Below are 18,957 nucleotides of genomic sequence, written 5' to 3' on the forward strand. Positions count from 1 at the left end.
AAGTCCTTTACACTAGATGTACTACAAGACAATCAATAAGGCCCTGTCAAGATATGATATTAGACCTGATTATTATAATTACTTTGTGTAATTAATTTTATCTTAATATGAAGGCTTATATAAATGTGTAATTCAACCCCAATGAGGGAAGAGAAAATAAGATAATCACAAATGCATCTCTTATGAAAATCAATTGCAGAATGGATATTCCAATAATGCAAAACCACTGCCCCTTAGTTTTCTCATGCATATCAACCAATCATGTTGTCCATTCATCTGTAAATAAATAAATAAATAATCCTATTTCACACTACCCCCCTTTCTGACGCAAAAACAATATGGATTTGCGTGGCCTCACAAACAATTTTAATAAAAACTATCGATTAGCAATTGAGCTGCTAGCCTGTGGGTACAGTGCACCCCCCCCTCTCCTCCCCCCCTCTCCCCCCCCTCTCCCCCCCCCCCCCCCCAGTGAGTCTAGATCATTATGGCCTCAACGGCTGGATTCATTGGCATAGCTTTGGTCAATAATAGCCTGGCCAGATCCAGACTTTTATACAGCAAAATCACTACTTTAGTAGTTCTAACAGGTTCAATCCAAACTGTTTCTAGATCTACTAGGTGAGTCAAAAGTCAATATATGTCAATAAAATCCAATGCCAGACCTTACCAAAAGGTAACTTTAGCAATAAATATGGACGTCCTAATTTACGCGTAACACCGAAGAGTAGGCAATCCCAAACCACAACATTACATGAAGAGAGGATGCAATTACGAGTTCACGAAAGACACAACTACACAGAAACATGATGCTTTCTCAATCTTGATGAATTACTCAGATTGTCAACTAAACTGAAAAGCACCCTTCGTGCTTTCCAACTTTCCCTCTTGCTCTTTCTCTCTCTTTTAAAACAGACATCCAGAACAGACAAAGAGACACACAGTTAACCTCTCAGACTCCTGCTTCTGAGAAGGTATCAAAGCCAAATATGGCAAAACAGTTTTAATTACCAGGCAGGTACTGTCCTTATGCTTACAATTTAAAAATGTTCCTGCAAAGACGGTAATGATATTCAAACTGGTGACTATCTTTGCTATTCTCCAAGCTTTTCTTTCTTTCCACAAAAATGTGAATGCTTTATTTGATGGGCTTATTTATCCTCCAGTCACTTTGGTAAATCTTTATTCTGATGAACATTTACTTTATATGTGAGTGTCCCCTAACACACAGCAATAAAGGTTTGTGGAAAGATCAATGTCTGTACAACCGAGACCAGCTTCAGTAATAAAAAAAACAAATGAAACTGTGCATTAAAGTGAAGCTTGTTTTGTTCCACCCTAGTTGAAGGTTAGTCTATTCCTTTATAACCCCCTGGAAGAGAATCCTCATATTTCACACAGACCCAGAATTAATGACCACTTGAAAACAAGTAACACCCACTATGGTAAAGAAATCACAATTTACAGACCAATAACTTCCCTTTTGATGAGTTAATGTAGGTTGACTCTGACAAAGCAGCACTGTTACCATAAAACAAGACATTGCAGGACAAAATTATTTAAGTTCACTCATAGTATGAGGAACGGAGAAAATACTTTAACTAATTCCTTCAACGTTCGTTTATATGTTTGTATACTGAATCCAAAATAACTGTGACACCACAGTAATTGCATCAAGTGGACTTATCCGTATTCACACCCCCATGTCTGCCTCATCAACTTAATTAATAGATAATTAATAAATGGATATTACATCACTCATTATTGTATATCAGGGAAACACAAAAAATGCAAAATTACATTGACATACCGTGTATAAAAGAAAAACTACTGACATCTGAAAAATTGCTTTACAAAACAACTCAATAAAAGATTTCCCCCCGAGGCAAGTAGGGTGAAGTGCCTTGACCAAGGACACAATGTAATTTGCACCTCCGGAAATTGAACCGGCAACCTTCTGATTGGTAGCCCGATTCCCTAACCATTCAGCCATCTGACGCCCAGGATAAGGACTGGATTGTCACTGTTCTCACAAGCTCTGGTCCCATGCACACATCTCACAAAGACCTCTAACCAGTTTTATCACAACTTACGTAAATAACTGGAACTTGTGTGTGTATGTGTCTTGTGTTGAGGTGCTAGACAATTATATGTATGCAAATGTATTATGACAATGCTTCATGTTATGTTAATAAGCTAATACAAGCCTAAAAAATACTATATGTGAGGAAAAAGTAAAGTAGCATCAAATCATCATCTAAACATAAATGTAAAAAAGGAAATCTTCCTGCATCCACACCAGAGCAAAATCAAACAAACAATATCCTCTTTCTTCTCTTCCCAGTCTAAAAATCCATCACAAAATTAAAATACATGCCTGCTCATGTCTCACTTCAGAGAGCGAGACAGAGAGAGACAGAGACAGAAATAGAGACAGAGAGAGAGACAGAGAGAGAGACAGAGAGAGACAGAGACAGAGAGAGACAGAGAGACAGAGATAGAGAGACAGAGACAGAGAGTCAGAGAGAGAGAGAGAAACAGAGAGAGAGTAAGAGAGAGAAAGAGAGTCAGAGAGACACAGAGAGAGAGACAGATAAACACAGAGAGAGAGACAGAGAGAGTCAGAGAGAGAGAGAAAGTCAGAGAGAGACAGAGAGAGAGAGAGATGACAGGTATAAGACCCACACAGTGTAGTTCCAGCCAATTGCGTTCCAGAGAAGTGACCATGGGCCAGAGATAAACAAAGGAACATACATCATCCCTCCGGATGACAGAGCCGTCTGCCGGAGGCTGCAGAGAGGAGAAAACACAGACAGAGACAGACAACACAGCCTCTGCTCTGGCTCCTGCTACACTCTGCTCACCGAATGGATCAAGCCTTTTTTCATTCAGATTGCCATCTGTGTTGCATTCATTAATCTTTACGCGAGTCTGGTCTTACGTGTGACACGGAGAAAGAGAAAGAAAGAGAAGGAGGAAGAGAGAACGTTGCAGCCAATGTATGCTTTCAAAGGCTCAAATTACCTTGAAATTTTCCCAGCACAAATTGTTTCCCCCCTCCACGCACACACACTCGCACACAAGGAGACATTCAACACTTACCTGTTTTGCTGGAGCATGTATGGAGCACACAGCAATTTGAGCATGGTGTCCGCCACAACACGAACTCACATTTCTCCAGGCACAGCGCTTGCCTGTTTCTCCCTTGTTTGGGGGAAAAAAACCAGCCCTGTCGGATTCCCTGTGCATCTGCCTGATTTTACAGCTTGGAAGCAGGTGAATGACAAAAACATCAGCCTCTTCAATGCAAGCATGCAGGGCTTGCCGCCTCCTCTGAGGAATCACAATCTTACAGGAAGCACAGTGATCCAAGCAGAATCTAAACACTTAAGCTTCTGCTGGATTCCTGCACATGGGAAGCTTTTATCATAATCATGATTTGACTTGATTTGAATGGGGCAGAGAACATACCGTATTTGCATCTTATGATGAATGAATTATTATGATGCAGGATGTCTTGTGGGAGGTTGGGGTTTAGATAATAAACCAAGACTGGGCCTGGTGCTATTGGGCAGAATTTGAGAGGAGATTGCTCTAGGGAATGCAGATTCTCCTTCAAAGACAATACAGTGCAATACAGCCTTCACAAATAACAGAACTTTAGTTTGTGATATGGTATGCCTCTATAACACACAGGATACCTGTGGTACTCTCATAAGGGGGGCAGAAAAAAGGTTTTGGGAAAAAAAAGTTTTGACATTTTACAAAATTAAGTATTAATTTCTTTTTTTGGAAAGGTTTTACTGTTTTGAAACCAGAAACTTATTTGTGTTGTGTGTGATTTTTTTTTCAAGTTCAAAAGTTTGAAAAAAAAGTTTTGAAAAAAAAAAAGTTTTGAAAGGTTGAAAAAATAAAAATAAAAAAGTTCGAAAAAAAAAAGTTTGGATCATTGATGAGCAGGTTACTTGATGAGGACTACCATAGTGAATGGTCCTAGCTAGTAGAGCTTATCTAGGTTAGTTAGTCTACGCTAAATAACTTCTACCATTACCTAGCACGCTTGCTCAACCACTAGCTAGTCTAGTAGTATAACTGAAGTGCCACAACTGAGCTAGGTTAAATTGAATGTCTTACATATGTTCATAGATTAAAATTAAAAACACAGAACTGGAACCTTGTTTGACCAAAATGGAAAGTCTTCTTGTGAAAGACAGCCCGTTGTTATTGCCTCTCAACAAGGAAAAGACGGCATATGATGGATTTATCACTGTGCAGGTACCGAGCAAGGAAACTATGCAGATGGCTACAACACGGCTCTGATTCAGCATTTGAGAAAAACTATGTAAACGATACTGTATGTAGCTAACGCTACGTGGCTGGCTAATTAGCTGCGGTGTTCGATGATTGTCTAGCTGTCCAAACAAGCTAACGTTGCCTGTAGTTTGGTAGCTAGTGCTAGTTAGCATAACTGACTGTCTACTGTTACCGTGCGTCTCTTTGCTGTTACTAGCTATTAGCTTGCTAGACTACTCAACATGGCTAGCTAACCTTTATCGCTAAACCAGTTGATACAATTTACTAGCTATTGTAGATGTGTCGGATTGCTGAAATTATTTTGCTCTAATGATCATACGTGAACTCTCCATTTAAATTAACCTAACTAACAAACTTCCTTTCTCGTTTCAGGGAAGAGACTTTAGAATACGAATACTTCTTCCATCAAATCATCAACTTAAATATGCCAAGTACGGTTCACTTTTCTTATTAAATAACAATTTGAGAAAGACTTGACAATCACGTGTCAGTGGAGATGCAGAATCGATCTGATCTGTCTGACAGACTTGCTCATTGACTACCTTTATGTGAACTTTACAAGTTAATCAGAATTATATTGTTTATATTGCATACTTCTGTGTTGCAGACTTCACTGCTGCTGGCAGTTGAAACGGCTTCTACATGGATATCGACACATCGTAAAGCAGGCAAGTCTACAACAACACAGCATTTCATATCTACTAGAAAAGGGGCTGTGATAAGCCAATTTAGTTAGATATGCATTAGTCAATGTCTTGCTTAATTACTGCTTGGAAAACAACCACATCGCACTGCTTGGTTAACAGTGACTTGGAAATCCACATATTTGGTTGTAAAGACCCTGTTGGGTCATTGTGATTAGATTCGCAATTCCCCCTAGGGTACAAAATGCATTATTTTTTTCACCCTTAATAAAAAATGAATTATTGAAGCTAGCGACAAGGCACATTCATCAACACCTGTTTTGTTTCATTTGAAAAGCGTCTTTGAGATAAAGAAACACTGTGCATTTTGATTTTGACAAATGTTTGTTGTATTCTGTTCTCAAACTGGTTGTTTCAGAGGCTTCACCGCTCTGCTGATTTAGTCAGCTTTATATTGGAACTGACGACTGTTTTGGTAAGGCCAACAGAACAGCCTGCTGCTGTGTCATTGACACACGATGCATTTTATGTGATGAGTTTTTCACAGCCTTGTTTGACGATGTAACTATTCGATTTGTTACGTCTGTTGCTGAGAGAATGTGAAACCCATTGACCAAGTCCTGGCTTTCTGATTGGTTGTTAGGAGGTGGCACTGAAGAACCATGTGGAATATTGCTCTATCCCCCCTCCTCAATACTACTCTCAACTCATCTCAGAGATGGAGGCGCTGGGCTGGGAAAAGTATGTTGTTTCACTGCAGTAGAAGGAACTCCTCACTGTTAGACTGTTGCCATGACTCATGTGAAACAGTCAGTCTTAGTAGGTCACTGAGTTTAAGTTTTCACTTTAAGAATAACCAAAATACTGTGTTCTGTACCTTTTTTTAGTGAAACTCAACGCATTATCTGTCATTTCTTACAAAACTGTCCCATTATTTTGTCACAGATTCCCCCCCAAAATCATTTAAATCATTTTGTAGAGGCCCAAATGTCATTTTTGTACATCAAATCAGTCATCCAGTGCTTTGGTATTGATAGTGGGCGCCATGCAAGCAGTCTCTCGCAGATAATGTGTCCTTCAAGTTAATCTTCACACATCACAGTTAACTGAGTAACTCTCCACCCACCAGCACAGTCCTCAGTGTACTATACTGCTCTCTGCATGCTATAAAGTGCCCCTCACACTTGACAATAACTCACGTGACTTGACAATCATGGCATCACACATCTTTCTGTTCCTCTAGGCTTCTGTCCATTGATTCAGAGTTTTGTACGTTAAAACTTCGAGCGGAGGACTCGTCTGGGCGACTGCATGACGTCACAATTAAACTGAAACCCAAGGTGAGGGCATGTGCAGCAATGCAGTAGCTACTGTGCAAAATCCATCAAAGTTTTTTTTGGGTAAAGCAAAGCCTTCTGTTTTTCAGCATCCTGCAGAGCCTCCAGAGTGCTATGCTGACCTACCTATACCACTGACCATCACCTGGACACCACAGGTGCACACAACCACAGTCACTGGTTCAGTACATACAGTACTCACTTTGAAGCAAGTTTCAGTCTCCCATTGACATACTCTGTGTGAACGTGTTTGGAACCTGCTCTATCTATCCCGTCACCTTGTGCCTCGTGATTGTAAGGCCCTGGCCTTCAGATATATCACTTCAAGTACAGCAAGGGTTAGGATTACTAGTTACCCCCCACCCATTATCCTTCCAAAATCAACCCTTGAAATCCCTCATTAGATCTCCAGTCAGTCGCCCAATCCAAATGAAACTGACCTTTTTGTTGTTTCTCTCTCTCAGAGTACTCTAGGGCATGTCCATGCTCAGTTCCTGCTTGTGCTGGAGTCTCTGGCTGAGTTCTGGAAGGTTCTGGATGAGATTGATGAGAAGACTTGGGTTCTAGAACCAGAAAAACCCTGTAGAGCCGACACAATGAGGCGGATTGCGATCGGTAGCACACACACACATCTGCTACAATCCTACACACACACACAAAAATCCTAAAGACACAAATGTAAATCTGTTCATTCTCCCCCACTGATTCCTTACTTCAAATCATATCTGTATCGCCCTTTTTTATACTTACTTCCCTTCACAACACCGGAAACCAATCAAGGACAGAGTGTTGGCCACGCCTGGCTTTCCTCTTACCGTGTCGTGTCTGCCTCTTCAAGGGAACAACGTGTCCATCAAGGTGGAGGTGGACACCAAGCACCCCAAGACGCTGCCTGACTGCTGCCTGCTGGGAGCAGACCACGGTAGGGGAAATGACTTCCATCTAACCATGTGTTGAATGTTATCAAATGTATCAAACTTGCCTGGAGGCCGACTATCTTACGAATGCTTGGGATTAGTGATCGCATGTGAAAACATAAGGTGAAGAAACCACAGGATTCTGGGGTGTTCTAAAAGCTCTTATTGAATTTAGTTATTAATTTGGTTGTTGTCTGATTCTTCTTCAGTGGTGACCCCCCTGCGGAAACAGTTGAATGGCAACATGCATTTATGGTAAATACATCTCCTTGGTGTTGATCCTAAAGTCAATTGTGTAAATTATCATCTCCATCTCCAGAATTATTAGACTACAATGATAAAATGGACACTGAGCAATATGCAACTAGAGCAAAGCAATATATTCTGTATGTAATGTGTCCCCTTAGAATGATATTCCCTTTCAAACGTCGGAAGGAAAATTGAATTAAGGTGTTTATCATTTTTGTGAAATTATCTCTTCAGCCCTACCTTTGACACACAAGGTGGCTCGTTTGCATGTGTTTAATTGGTGTGAATGAGGAACTGTTGGTTTGCTTTCAGGAATCCAGATTACAGTGTGTTGCAAAATCTGCAGGATGTTTTGGAGATAGAATTCCCATCACCTTCCACCCACGAAAAATCTGTAAGTTGAATCCCCCCCCCCTCCCTTCACAATTCCCTCTGCCAAGTGATCAGTATGTGTGAGAGAGGGGTTGTTTGTGGAGAGAGAGGGGTTGTTTGTGGAGAGAGAGGGGTTGTTTGTGAAGAATGGGGAGAAGTATGTTTCCCTTTTTGTATGTTTGCAAGAGGTGGGCTTAAATCATCTTTAATTGGGGTGTTTACAGAAAAGATCATTAGAATAACAAAGATGCCAAAATCCTTGCAACTATCAAGATCGCTTTAATCGCACACCCATTTATCTTTTCTTTATATATATATTTCTCTCTAGGGGAGGGGTTGAAGGGGCATGGTGTTTATTCGTTGTCGCCACGGTGATTAATGTCTCAGCATCATTAGCAATCCAAACAACGTGAAAAAGTTTGGTTTGACTAGATGTGGGTATTTTACATGCCATCTTGGTTTTAATGTTTCACTAAACAAAAAAAAAGTGCCTCGCATTGCAAGTCAAACTGTGAGACGGGAGAGAGACGTATAACGACAGAGAGACTTTCAGTGAGTGATAAAGCGAGCAAGCAGCGGGTCTCTGGTTGATAAAGAGCGGAGGAGGCCAAGTTCAGTCGGAGGAGGAGTGGGGTTAGAGCAGTGCTGTAGACCGGCGCTACCATGCATGTCCTTCTGAGAGGCCTTGACACCATCTGCTGAAGGAAATATCCTTATCCACCCACATTCAGTCAAATCAAATGTGGCCTTGCTAACTCGTACATGTATTGTGTGTGTTTGTGATTTAGAGCTTCAGTATGGAGTGTGGAATATGTTATTCGTACCGCCTGGAATCGGCCATTCCGGATCAGATGTGCAACGATCCAAGATGTGGTCAACCTTTCCACCAAGCCTGTCTGTATGAGGTGAGGGCTGAAGTGCACCCACTAGGAAAGCTCATAATTAACCGTGTAACCGACAATACAAATGTTAACCGGTTAAACAGTGTTTCCCATTATAGACTGTTGCTGGATTTAAAAACTTTTCACCTTACCTAGCGAAAAAAAATCGGGAATATCCGTTTTTGTAAGGCAGCAAAATAACTTATTATCCTTCCGTGTTGTTAAAGCCCAGCCGCCAATCATGATTAAATGGTTTGGATTTACTTTGATTAAATCATTTGGATTTATTTGTAAACAGCAATTTCCCCACTGCGGGACAAAAAGGATTATCTTATCTTACGTAATCAAGTCACTTTTAACGGTTAATGGTCGTTAAGACATCGGTTATCAGTCAGAAAAGAAAATCTAAATGAGCATCCCTAGCACCTTCACTCCCGAAGTAAAAAGAATTGGAGTAAGTCATAGAATGGGTCAAGTTTTATTCTGAAGTCATGTTCAATCCCCTGTAGTGGTTACGAGGGCTACCATCCAGTCGACAAAGCTTCCACATTGTGTTCGGAGAGTGCCCCTACTGCAGCAAGGTATCACATCATTTCATGTCTCTAAATTAATCATAATTACATTTGTGTGTGTAACAGAAAATTAATTTTAAAACTCTTCAATTTGTTTGTAATGCAGCCCATCACTGTGAAGATGGCCACACAGAAAGCCTAAGGACCAGACTATTGACTGCTTCATTAGATAATGTGGGCAGACTAGTTACCAGTAAAAAAAAAAAGAATCACTCTAATCCTTCAGTCTACTGGTTAGTGCAGGAGAATAGAGTGCAAATCATTGTGTCTCAGTGCAAGTAGAAAGGCAAGCAAGATGAAGATAAGCCCCGCAGCACAGTAGATCCTGGAGGACCAGGAACCCTCCGGTTGAGGGCCTTGTGTCTCTCTGTCACCATGGTCGCTGTCACCGTCGTCATCATTGTACTGTTGCTTGTAGCCTCGGTTGTCTGTGTGGCTGTATCTTCGATTCACCCATCTCTGGTCATCACCCTCATCATCGTCAGAGTCCTCCCAGGGATGGTCCTCCTGGTAGGATCGCTCCTCCCAGGGCCTGTGTGTCTGACCCGAGCGACCAGCCTGTGTGAGGCTGGGTCTCCTACTGTAGCAGGCTTCCTGGTCCCAGCTGCTGGTTGTCTTGGCAGGTGAGGCTAGTCGAGCATGGCGAGGCAGCTGGCGGTTGACTTGTGGTCCTGAGGTCACGGTGAGGTCAATGTCTTCAGCTGCTTTTTCCTGGACCGGTCTTTTGTTTTTTGTTCTATTTTTCTGTTGACAATTGTAATTAATAGTTGCTGTATGGTTACTACATTGAGTGAAAGTTGTTGAATGCATTCTCCTAATTATGAGACTTTTCAATAAACTTGGGCTTAGAAAAAAGGATTTTGTTTCAAATGATTCATGATTGAGAGGAAGTAAAACACTTTAGTTGGCTTCAAACAAAGTCCCTTTACGAGAAGAACCAACATCTGTTTCAATTAAGACTTGAACTGGTGATCTGTTTCCTACGTAAGGACCAGAGCTAGCGCCTCGGTCTCACCCCCTGGTCAGGCTGGGCCCTGGGCCCTATGGGTGGTCCTCTGAGGTGGCACGCCGCGATGGGTCTGGGTCTCTCACCATCCTCCTCGGGGGCGGTGGTAGATCTGGATCCTCTGGGTCTGGTCTGTTTCTGGGAGCAAAATGAAAGAAAAACAGGCATATTCTAGGGGTTCTAGTATCAGTAGCTCTTTGTTAACAGGAAAAGTAGGCAAAGCATAAGACTAAAGTGTTATAAAATACTAGAGGTGTAACGATAGTCAGCTCACAATACAATACGTATTACGATACTGCGAGTACAATACAATACGTATCACAATATTTTGAACAACATTTTAAATGAAACGGAAATTCAATTGACACATTTATTTCCAAAACATTAAACATTTTCAATAATTGTCTTTGTTGTACATTGTTAACTCAGTTCAAGCGATTTCTGTAAATGCACGCATGACGTAGGTGCAGAGTAGGTTGCGTGCTGGTAGCTCAACCAATAGGACCAAACGGACCTCATATTGTAAAAATATTGCCATAACTCTACGATACATATTGTAAAATGTTGCATTGCGATATATTGATACACTTCAATAAAATACATAAATGAATAAACAGGCAACAGGTGAAACTTGTTTTGTTTCTTTGCGGTTGAATGTGAAAGAGGGACGTGTTTACCTTGTCAGGTTTGGTTGTGGGAGGAGCCCTCGTGTTGCCAGCTCTAGCTTCCTCTCCATGTCCACGCTCGTCCTCTTCCTCCACCACCTGTTGCCCCCTTCTTCCTGGCTTTGTTATGGCCGACCCTCGATCTTGGCCTGTTCCCTGAGGATTTAAGTATAAACAGACTTGAATAACGTCAAGTTATTTCTTGTCATGAACTCACCCAAACAAGGTCTTGTGTTCAATGAACCCCCGATCGCAGTAATGCTTAAATGTCCTTTCAGACAAATGCTTTCTACAATTTAGTATGTGCTTGTAACTCGTACCACAGTCCCAGTACAGTTAACTGTTGAAAAACATCAATATAGATACATTGCAAAATGGAAGGGCTTATTACAGCAAATAACCCTCTTTGGAATTCTCAGACCATTGACTCAAATGAAGATAGTCAAGGTAATGTCAGCATGGCAGAACTGAACAAGTGAATTTAGATAAATGTGGGCTTTGAATAGCGAATGAAGTGCCTGAAAGCAGCACATCCTACCGCCTTTAGCTTCCAAGAGATATACTCTCTCTAAACCTCCTCTCTGTTGACACTTCTGTTATAACTATGGATCAAACTGCCCAGCACCTCAACAAGGAAGCTAAACATCAAGAGCCAGGAAGCAAAATAGCATAATTGCGGCTGCTGAACTTCTGACCCCCCCCCCACCCCCCCCCCGGAGAAGTATGTGCACAAGAAAAAGTGTGTTTTCAATCGTCTGAAATTGGGCTGTTCTTCGCATGGGCAGGTTTGAGGGGTTAAGTTAGCCACTGTGAGCTGGCTGAAGTGGGGGAATTTGGTTGGACTGGATCGTCGCACCGTTCCCCTCCACACCCTCTTGAGCACTGCGGCTGTGGCTCTCAGTCCTGCAGGGGGGGGGGGGGGTCAGGGACAGGTTAACCTCACTTTCACTGTGGTCGTCTGGAGAACTAAATGGGAGGCCTCTCTTCATGGCAGTGGATGACTGCAGTGCAGAGGGCGAGGGATGGTTTTGACAGATTAGGTCCAATTAGACCATTTGAATCCCATTGAATCCCACGTTGATGCCAGTCAACGCAGGAATACATCCACGACCGTGGCTGTAGATACTGTGCTGCTCTTAACAAATGTGTCCTTTCTTACAGGTGTGGTGCCCTCTGGTAACCAGAGTCAGATCCACAGTACTGCGCTAAAGTCTTAGGCACAAATAACAAAAGGTTTTCAAAGTAAAGCAAAAATGCTTTGAGAAATAATTAAACAAAAAGATGTAACACAATGTCCTCACCCACTACACTTTTATACTGCCGCACAAATACAGAAGACAAAAAAATAATCTAAAGACAATATTCATGTGAAAAAAAAACTTGGATGCCAAATACTTTTGCACAGTACTGTGTCAGTTTCCCCTCACCTCTCAGGGGAATGAGAAGTAAGATTATGTCATCACCTTCAGTGATCGACATTAAGGCTTGTCCGATTGTCTGGGACAAGTAAAAAAAAAAAAAAAAAAGTATAATAAAGACTGAAGAAAGAAAAAAAAACGGCTTCTTCGTATCAAAAACAACAATTTTGTCTTTCTATAATGCATTAGCAAATGTTTTTGTTTTGTTTGTTTTACATTCAGGTGTTGGACAAGTAAAAAAAAGAAAGAAAAAAAAAAGAAATGTCTAACTTGCCCAAAGGACAAGTGGCCCAAAAAATGAATGAACCCCTGACCTTGCTCCTGTCTGGTCCCCTGGTCGTGCCCCCAGGCAGCTCTCCTGGAGGGCCAGACCAGTCCAGTCCTCCCTGGCCTGCCCCGGCCCTCCGCCCCCCTGCAGACAGCAGTGTCCTCAGGGCCTGGTAGTCTGGACGCTGCTCATAAGCCAGCTCCTTAACTTTTAGAAAAAAGTCAGCCATCTTGTCTGTAAGAACGAAGAGAGCAATGGAAAAAAAACTTTTCAACTATGTTGAAAAGACTGTTTGCGTGATTGATTTAATAAAAGCCATATGGCACTTTGGTGATACGCTATACAAAGTGTGTGTCAAACAATATCCCCACACACACACACACACACGAAGGTTCTTATCTCTTAAGTCCAGCAACCCCTTCACCTTTTAAGATGCAGGAAAGAACCACACACACACACGCCTCTCAAAGTACAGATTCTCTTCTAAGATAGACAAAATCACTGCTTGAAATGTCTACTGCCCATCCCCTTGGTCAATGGAAAATTATTTTTAAAAGAGAAAACAGTGATAATTTAGACAGTTAGTAGGGTATCCTAACTATGCGCGTTTGTTCAAGATATAAAAAAAAAATTAGCATGAGAGTGACATGGCCCTATATATGAATGTGGTCAACAGATCACTGTCGACACATCCATATCATGTACTGTAACAGGTTGTACTAAGCACTACTGTAATCGAAATGTACAAGACTAGTTGAGGAATTGGGGTGTTATTATGGCACAATAGTATTATTTCTGTTCACACTACATTAGATATGTTATAAATAGTGAATTTAAGGTTGAGTCGACAGATAAAGTCTCACACTGACCTGAGACAGCTCTATCCAGAGGAAGTTGCTGCACCGAGTGAGGCAAGTTCTCCATCAGCCTGTCGATGCAGCAGTGAGGGGGGGGGGGGGGGGGGGGTGGTACAAATGGGTGAATGAAAATAAGACGTAACCCTGAGCCACAGTAAGTCGGGTCGCTTCATTTCTTGTGTGTCTCAGAAGTACCTGGCTTTGGCCTCATGAACCTGAGTGGGGCTGTTGAGCACCGAGTCCCACGGCAGCGTTCCACAGAGCCAGTGTAACATGCAGAAAGCCAACACCTGGAGATCCCCTCGTCTGGATGGAGCTGCGCAACACAGCGAGGAGGAAGGTCAAAACACGTGCACGTACGTGGTCACCGTTATTGATGCGGATTCCCGATTGTTTTCAGTGTCGTTTGGTCACTGAATATTTTGAGGTTTTCAGATTGTAGCGTGTAGCATTTGTTTTAATCTGAAACCGTTTATCCTTTTAACAAATGTTGTACTTAAAAAAAAAAAAAACTGCTGATTGAAGAACCCATTTTACCAGCTCCATTGTGAGCGTCCAAGCTGGTGTACTCGATCGTTCCATTGTGGCCTTTCTTGGGGTTGGCCTTGTACTCCTTGTGTACGCCATCAGGGCAGAATCTGTAGGAGAGGCCGTAGTCTGCTAGGTATACCTAGAAGTACAATCTGTAGTTCAAAACTGCATTTTTGTGAATTCCATATTTGATAACTGAAAACACTTAACTGAGTTCAGAATCACCCTTCTACAGTTGAAAGACAACTTTTATTCTGAATCACCAAATCTTTTGGATATGCTATTGGGCCACACCCTGTTCTAGGACAGGGTTCAGATTATGGATATACTATTAGGCCAAACCCTGTTCTAGGACAGGGTTCAGATTATGGATATGCTATTAGGCCACACCCTGTTCTATGGCAGGGTTTAGAGTAGACATTCTGTAAACACCAGTTTCCAATACTGTAAACACCAGATCCCATGTGACCTTGCTGGGGTCTCTGTAGCCCAGCATCAGATTGGACGCCTTGATGTCTGCGTGGGCGTACTCGTTCTCATGGATGTACTCCAGAACATCTAGCTGTGGAGGAAGAGAGAGAGACACACAGAGATCAGTGGGACACAGGAGCGAAAAGCAAGGAGAAGTGACAGCTGAGAATCAACCCATGTTCCCTGCACTGTGTGTGTCTGTTTGTTTATTTAGAAAGTGTATTGTATCTTCACTCCATGGTGGTTTCACATTTTGCTTCTTTTCTCAACATCAATGATCACTTCCATTAGTCAACCACTAGGTGGAGGCAGACCACTGAGGGAAAAATCTTAATTAAAGACATTCATAATAATATACAGATATTCTACTCATGGATGAAATCTATTTTTCAGCTGGGGTAGGGTAATAGTTTCAAGTTCATGCTTCCACAAAGTGTGTGTGTCGGGGTGGACTCCATATATGTGTGTGCGTCAGAGAGACGTGGCCCTTCTCACCACGCTGCAGCCCAGCTGGAGCGCTGTCTCCACCTTCAGCTGGCCTCCGTTTCCATCACACACCTTCTGCAGGTCGGTGCCCAGACGATCCATCACCATGAACCTGTACCTGAGGAGGTCGAAGAGCCCTAGGAGGTTTAGGACCCAAACAACCTTTGTCCTACAGACACTTGAAGGGATCAATCAATCAATAACTTTTACTGTCTTTGCACGACAGCATTCAGTGCCTCTCAGTGATACACACATACATGGAAACAGCCAACATGTAGGCATCATTCCATTACCCCTTTACCTTATTTAGCTTGAAAAAACAGTTATACCACATGACACACGGAAAGACTTCCAGATTTCTCCATCTCTGTGTAAATTAGTCCTACTGCAATACCACCTCAACATGTCTATCCTTATATCCTTGTAGCTTGATATATAGTTTTTTTTCAGTCAAGAGGTTACCTCTTTCCGTTGTGTTCTGCCAATCCGGAACCCCAGTATGCTGGAATTCCCAGAAAATCCATCTTCTTGGTCGTTTTCCACCTGTGTACTGAAACAGCAACAGGATAAGGTCATGATTACACGCACACACCATATTCTTTTTTTCTGGATCTTCCTTTTACAGAGGAGCAGGCCTGGCTGGGCCGTGTGCAGCTGGCAGCTGGAGGGAGGAAGGCCTGTCACAGGGCTTGCCCTGAGATAGAGTCAGGTGAGAAAAAAACGATGCTCGTAAACAGACTTTTGAAAAGCGGGAGAGACCTCAGCGTCCTCCCGGATGATGGAACCCCACTGATGACCCTTGGGGACTCCCAACATCCACCTCCAAGAAACCGCAATGTTTTGGGGCTCTCTCACTGTCTATGATCATTGACTTATGCACTTTTTGTACAGCTCTCTATTGTAAGTCGCTTTGGATAAAAGCGTCTGCTAAATGACTAAATGTAAATGTAATGGGAGAGAGCTTGGGCTTGGAAGGATTTGGATACTCACTGCTCTCCAGCTTCGCGGCTCTCTGGTAGAACTTGAGCTCGGAGAACAAGGGGCCGTTTTCATGGTACTCCTGCAGACACACCCAGGACAGTCAGCAGGGGAGGGCTCACTTTGTTTTAGTACATTCCAGAAGATAAAGTGGACACTGAATAAGGTTATTTACAGAAAACTGTGTCGGAGGAACCTTCAAAGTGCTGCCCAACAGTTCCATTAAGATGCCTTCCTGTTCAACTCAAGTTGCACAGACAGCTGTTTGTCATATCATTCTATTTAAACAAACCATGAAACTGTGACACTAACTAGCTATTTTTGAACCAGGGCCCTGAGGATGTACATGATTTAGACATTATTCTGCCATATGTCTGGCCAAATTGGTCTGGCACAATGCAAATCCCCAATTGCCCAACATGTAACCTTTCAACTAATCATGTCAGACTCACCAGTTTTATCACAAAATGTGAGTCTTGTGCCACAGGTTTGTCCAAATCTTGCGAGGCTGAGTTTGGGTAAAGAAAGCAAGAAACAGGATTGGGGGGTGACTGAGAGAAAGACAACTAACGGAATAGGACCAGAAATGTAATGGAGGGTAAGAGTAAGGAGGATGTGGGGCAGGAGAACAAGATGTTAAAAACTACGAAAAAATCATGTAAAAAACATAGGTCATATATTGATGTAGCCTATGATTCGTATTTCAGTAAACTGCTGATGATGTAACGCTCAACTCGAGACAAATATTAGCAAGCTGAGTTCGTAAACGTGTGTGCATTGCTCTTACCAAGATAGATCAATCCAAAACCTCCTTGGCCGATGATTTTTCCCAACTTCCATCTGTTCTTTTCCGTGTCAGTCAATTCAAAGTTTTCAGGTAGAGCGGTAGGCAGTTTTGGTTTTCTTGGTGCCATCAAAATACCTAACCTTGCTATCTGCAGCGTTAGTTAATCACGGCACCTGGAAGAGAGGAGTTGATTCGAGTAGGGAAGTGAAATTAACTCGAATAAACTTCTACGCAATGTTGCACAAATAAACTCCTCAAAAAAAGTTTGAAAACGTTATTTCGGTCGATTATTCCTCCCCTTCCATAATACCAATATGTATTGTATTTTATGTCGTTGGAAAGCCTGATTAGTCACCTTCACAACACGGTACAACTTGTAAGGATTGTGCATTCGTGGAATGAGCAACACAGCGGCCCCCCCAAAATGTGCCAAAATCCATTGCAATATTCTTCTGTTGGTATTCACTCTGGTTTTGAGATCCCACTTCAAGCTCAAAACGAGAGTGAATACCAAATACTCTGAGTTTATATATCTCGCAAGCCAACTTACAGTAACTAAAGAGGACACACAAAATAACAGGGCATGGCTTATTAAGAAATGTAGAGTTGGTAAAAAAAGAAAGTGATAGTTACCACCAGCATCAGTCACCATAACTGAACTTCTTTTGGCAAGTTAGCACTAACGTAGCTTACCTTTCTATGTAATATCACTAGAATAGCTCTAGGGTTTAATATGACTAATCAAGCCACGAGAGTAGTGGGGGGGAATACACTGATAAGTTAGAATACCAGTAGTGGTAATGTTTTACCTAAGCCAAGCGTAGTTTATTTTTTCTGAATAAATCCTCACTGTTAGACCCAGACAGAAATATTCTTCTTCATCCGTTAGCTGGGGTTTGACTGATCAACGTTAATGAAGTGCATTACCGCCACCTACTGTTTGAGAGCAAAAGGACAGCAGTTTTTCCTTTGGGTCCAAAATCTTTGAAAGTGTGAAACTGAATATTAACGCAGAATATAGATTTGTATCTTGTATGTATTAGAAAATCTGCTTTTATTTTAAAGGCTGCGTTCTTTAACAGAAAATGGTGTGGACAATTTTGTCTGTTTTCTTTTTCTAATAGTGAACAAAATGTCGGAAATGTATTTACGTCCTCTGTGGTTTGGATGGGCATTTACTTTCCAACGGTCTTGACTTATTCCTCAAATAATCTCTTTCGAAATACATTAGAATTGTTTCATTTCTCATCAAACGTGTTTCAGACCATGAAATAAGCCCCAGTTTCACCACTAGATGTCAGCATTATTTGCTAAAACTTTGTCTGCAGTACTTCACAAAGCTGTAGGCCTATTCTGTGTAGACCGTATACATCGATAATTCATATGAATATTTTACAATGAATAGAGCAATAACAGCATGATTTCGTTTACAAATGTTCTTGTCACTTAATCCACAGTCAAAGCTTGATGGAAGACTCATTTCCAAGTCTTTGCATTATTCAATCCTTTATTTTTTGTAAGTTCATTTTCTGATCTTCCCACATATTAAGTTCCACTTCTGTCGGCCAATATTTTTTTTTACCATTCCACAGCTCTGTGGTCACAAACTGTTGAAAACAAACCAGGCTGCCCTGTACGAGGGCTCCTCTGTGAATCCCAGGCTTGTGAAGAGCCCATAGGACAGCGTGTTTTCCTCCTCAATGAAGCAGTACATTGGGAGGCCTCCTGGCTGCGCTGCCGACCAGGGCTTCGGCATAGCCCTTCCCTCTGTTTTCAGGCCGTGTGAACAGCATTCCTACCCTACCCTCTAGTGAACTACCCTCCCTCTAGTGGTGACGTACAGAAAGTAACATCAAACAAGATTGAACTTGAGTACCAACTACTGCTTGAAAATTGAGTGTCAGAAGCATTGTTCTCGATGCTGACGACAATAACAAGGAAAATTCAGTACTCAAGTTTTGAGAATAGACCTGTTCCTATTAGGTTGTACCTATTTATTTAATATAAACTTTCCAATCAAATTGTCGTGACTAAAATGCACGGGTTGTCGTGCGTTTTTTGGGAAGTTGCAAATATCTTCTCGATTGCGGGCGCGGTTGGACCGTCCAGCCCAGCCTTATCCCATGCCTCAGCAGTTACCTTGACCGCAAACCGCAGCATCTTCTCGGATATTGGGCGACTGGCATCGACAGTAGCTTGATATG

The 18,957-nt window shown here is 42.0% G+C and overlaps 2 protein-coding genes across 3 annotated transcripts; one reads left to right on the plus strand and one right to left on the minus strand.

The window, feature by feature from the left end:
• The first annotated feature begins 3,952 nt into the window (after positions 1–3,952).
• On the plus strand, positions 3,953–10,144 carry fancl (FA complementation group L). The gene is made up of 14 exons (XM_084709661.1): positions 3,953–4,275; positions 4,687–4,745; positions 4,922–4,982; positions 5,377–5,433; positions 5,602–5,699; positions 6,202–6,298; positions 6,385–6,453; positions 6,760–6,910; positions 7,134–7,217; positions 7,422–7,467; positions 7,774–7,855; positions 8,622–8,738; positions 9,224–9,295; positions 9,393–10,144. Exons 1-14 carry the CDS (start codon positions 4,189–4,191, stop codon positions 9,426–9,428), a joined length of 1,116 nt encoding a protein of 371 aa, XP_084565787.1. The 5' UTR covers positions 3,953–4,188; the 3' UTR covers positions 9,429–10,144.
• Positions 9,177–17,648, minus strand: vrk2 (VRK serine/threonine kinase 2). Of its 2 annotated transcripts, none has more exons than XM_084709660.1 (14): positions 17,563–17,648; positions 16,754–16,926; positions 16,419–16,474; positions 15,979–16,048; positions 15,451–15,538; positions 14,998–15,106; positions 14,501–14,593; positions 14,038–14,170; positions 13,696–13,816; positions 13,513–13,571; positions 12,690–12,877; positions 10,970–11,113; positions 10,302–10,430; positions 9,177–10,030 (listed from the first exon to the last, which is right to left on the minus strand). In XM_084709660.1, the coding sequence occupies exons 2-14, from the start codon at positions 16,878–16,880 to the stop codon at positions 9,521–9,523; spliced, it is 1,827 nt and encodes a 608-aa protein (XP_084565786.1). In that variant the 5' UTR covers positions 16,881–16,926; positions 17,563–17,648; the 3' UTR covers positions 9,177–9,520. The 2 variants fall into 2 exon arrangements, with proteins under 2 accessions (XP_084565786.1, XP_084565785.1); XM_084709659.1 differs by having other exon boundaries at positions 17,387–17,624.
• Between the last annotated feature and the right edge of the window lie 1,309 nt (positions 17,649–18,957).

This window comes from Hypomesus nipponensis, chromosome 11 (assembly GCF_054491055.1).
Source record: "Hypomesus nipponensis isolate SF chromosome 11, ASM5449105v1, whole genome shotgun sequence".
NCBI lineage: Eukaryota > Metazoa > Chordata > Actinopteri > Osmeriformes > Osmeridae > Hypomesus > Hypomesus nipponensis.

Coding starts and splice junctions, on each gene's coding strand:
- fancl (XM_084709661.1), top strand. CDS start 4,189: ATGGAAAGTCTTCTTGTGAAAGACAGCCCGTTGTTATTGCCTCTCAAC. Junction 4,276..4,686: donor ATGGATTTATCACTGTGCAG/GTACCGAGCAAG, acceptor TTCTCGTTTCAG/GGAAGAGACTTTAGAATACG. Junction 4,746..4,921: donor CATCAACTTAAATATGCCAA/GTACGGTTCACT, acceptor TCTGTGTTGCAG/ACTTCACTGCTGCTGGCAGT.
- vrk2 (XM_084709660.1), bottom strand. CDS start 16,880: ATGGCACCAAGAAAACCAAAACTGCCTACCGCTCTACCTGAAAACTTT. Junction 15,539..15,978: donor AGCCGCGAAGCTGGAGAGCA/GTGAGTATCCAA, acceptor TTGCTGTTTCAG/TACACAGGTGGAAAACGACC. Junction 14,594..14,997: donor TCCAGCTGGGCTGCAGCGTG/GTGAGAAGGGCC, acceptor CTTCCTCCACAG/CTAGATGTTCTGGAGTACAT.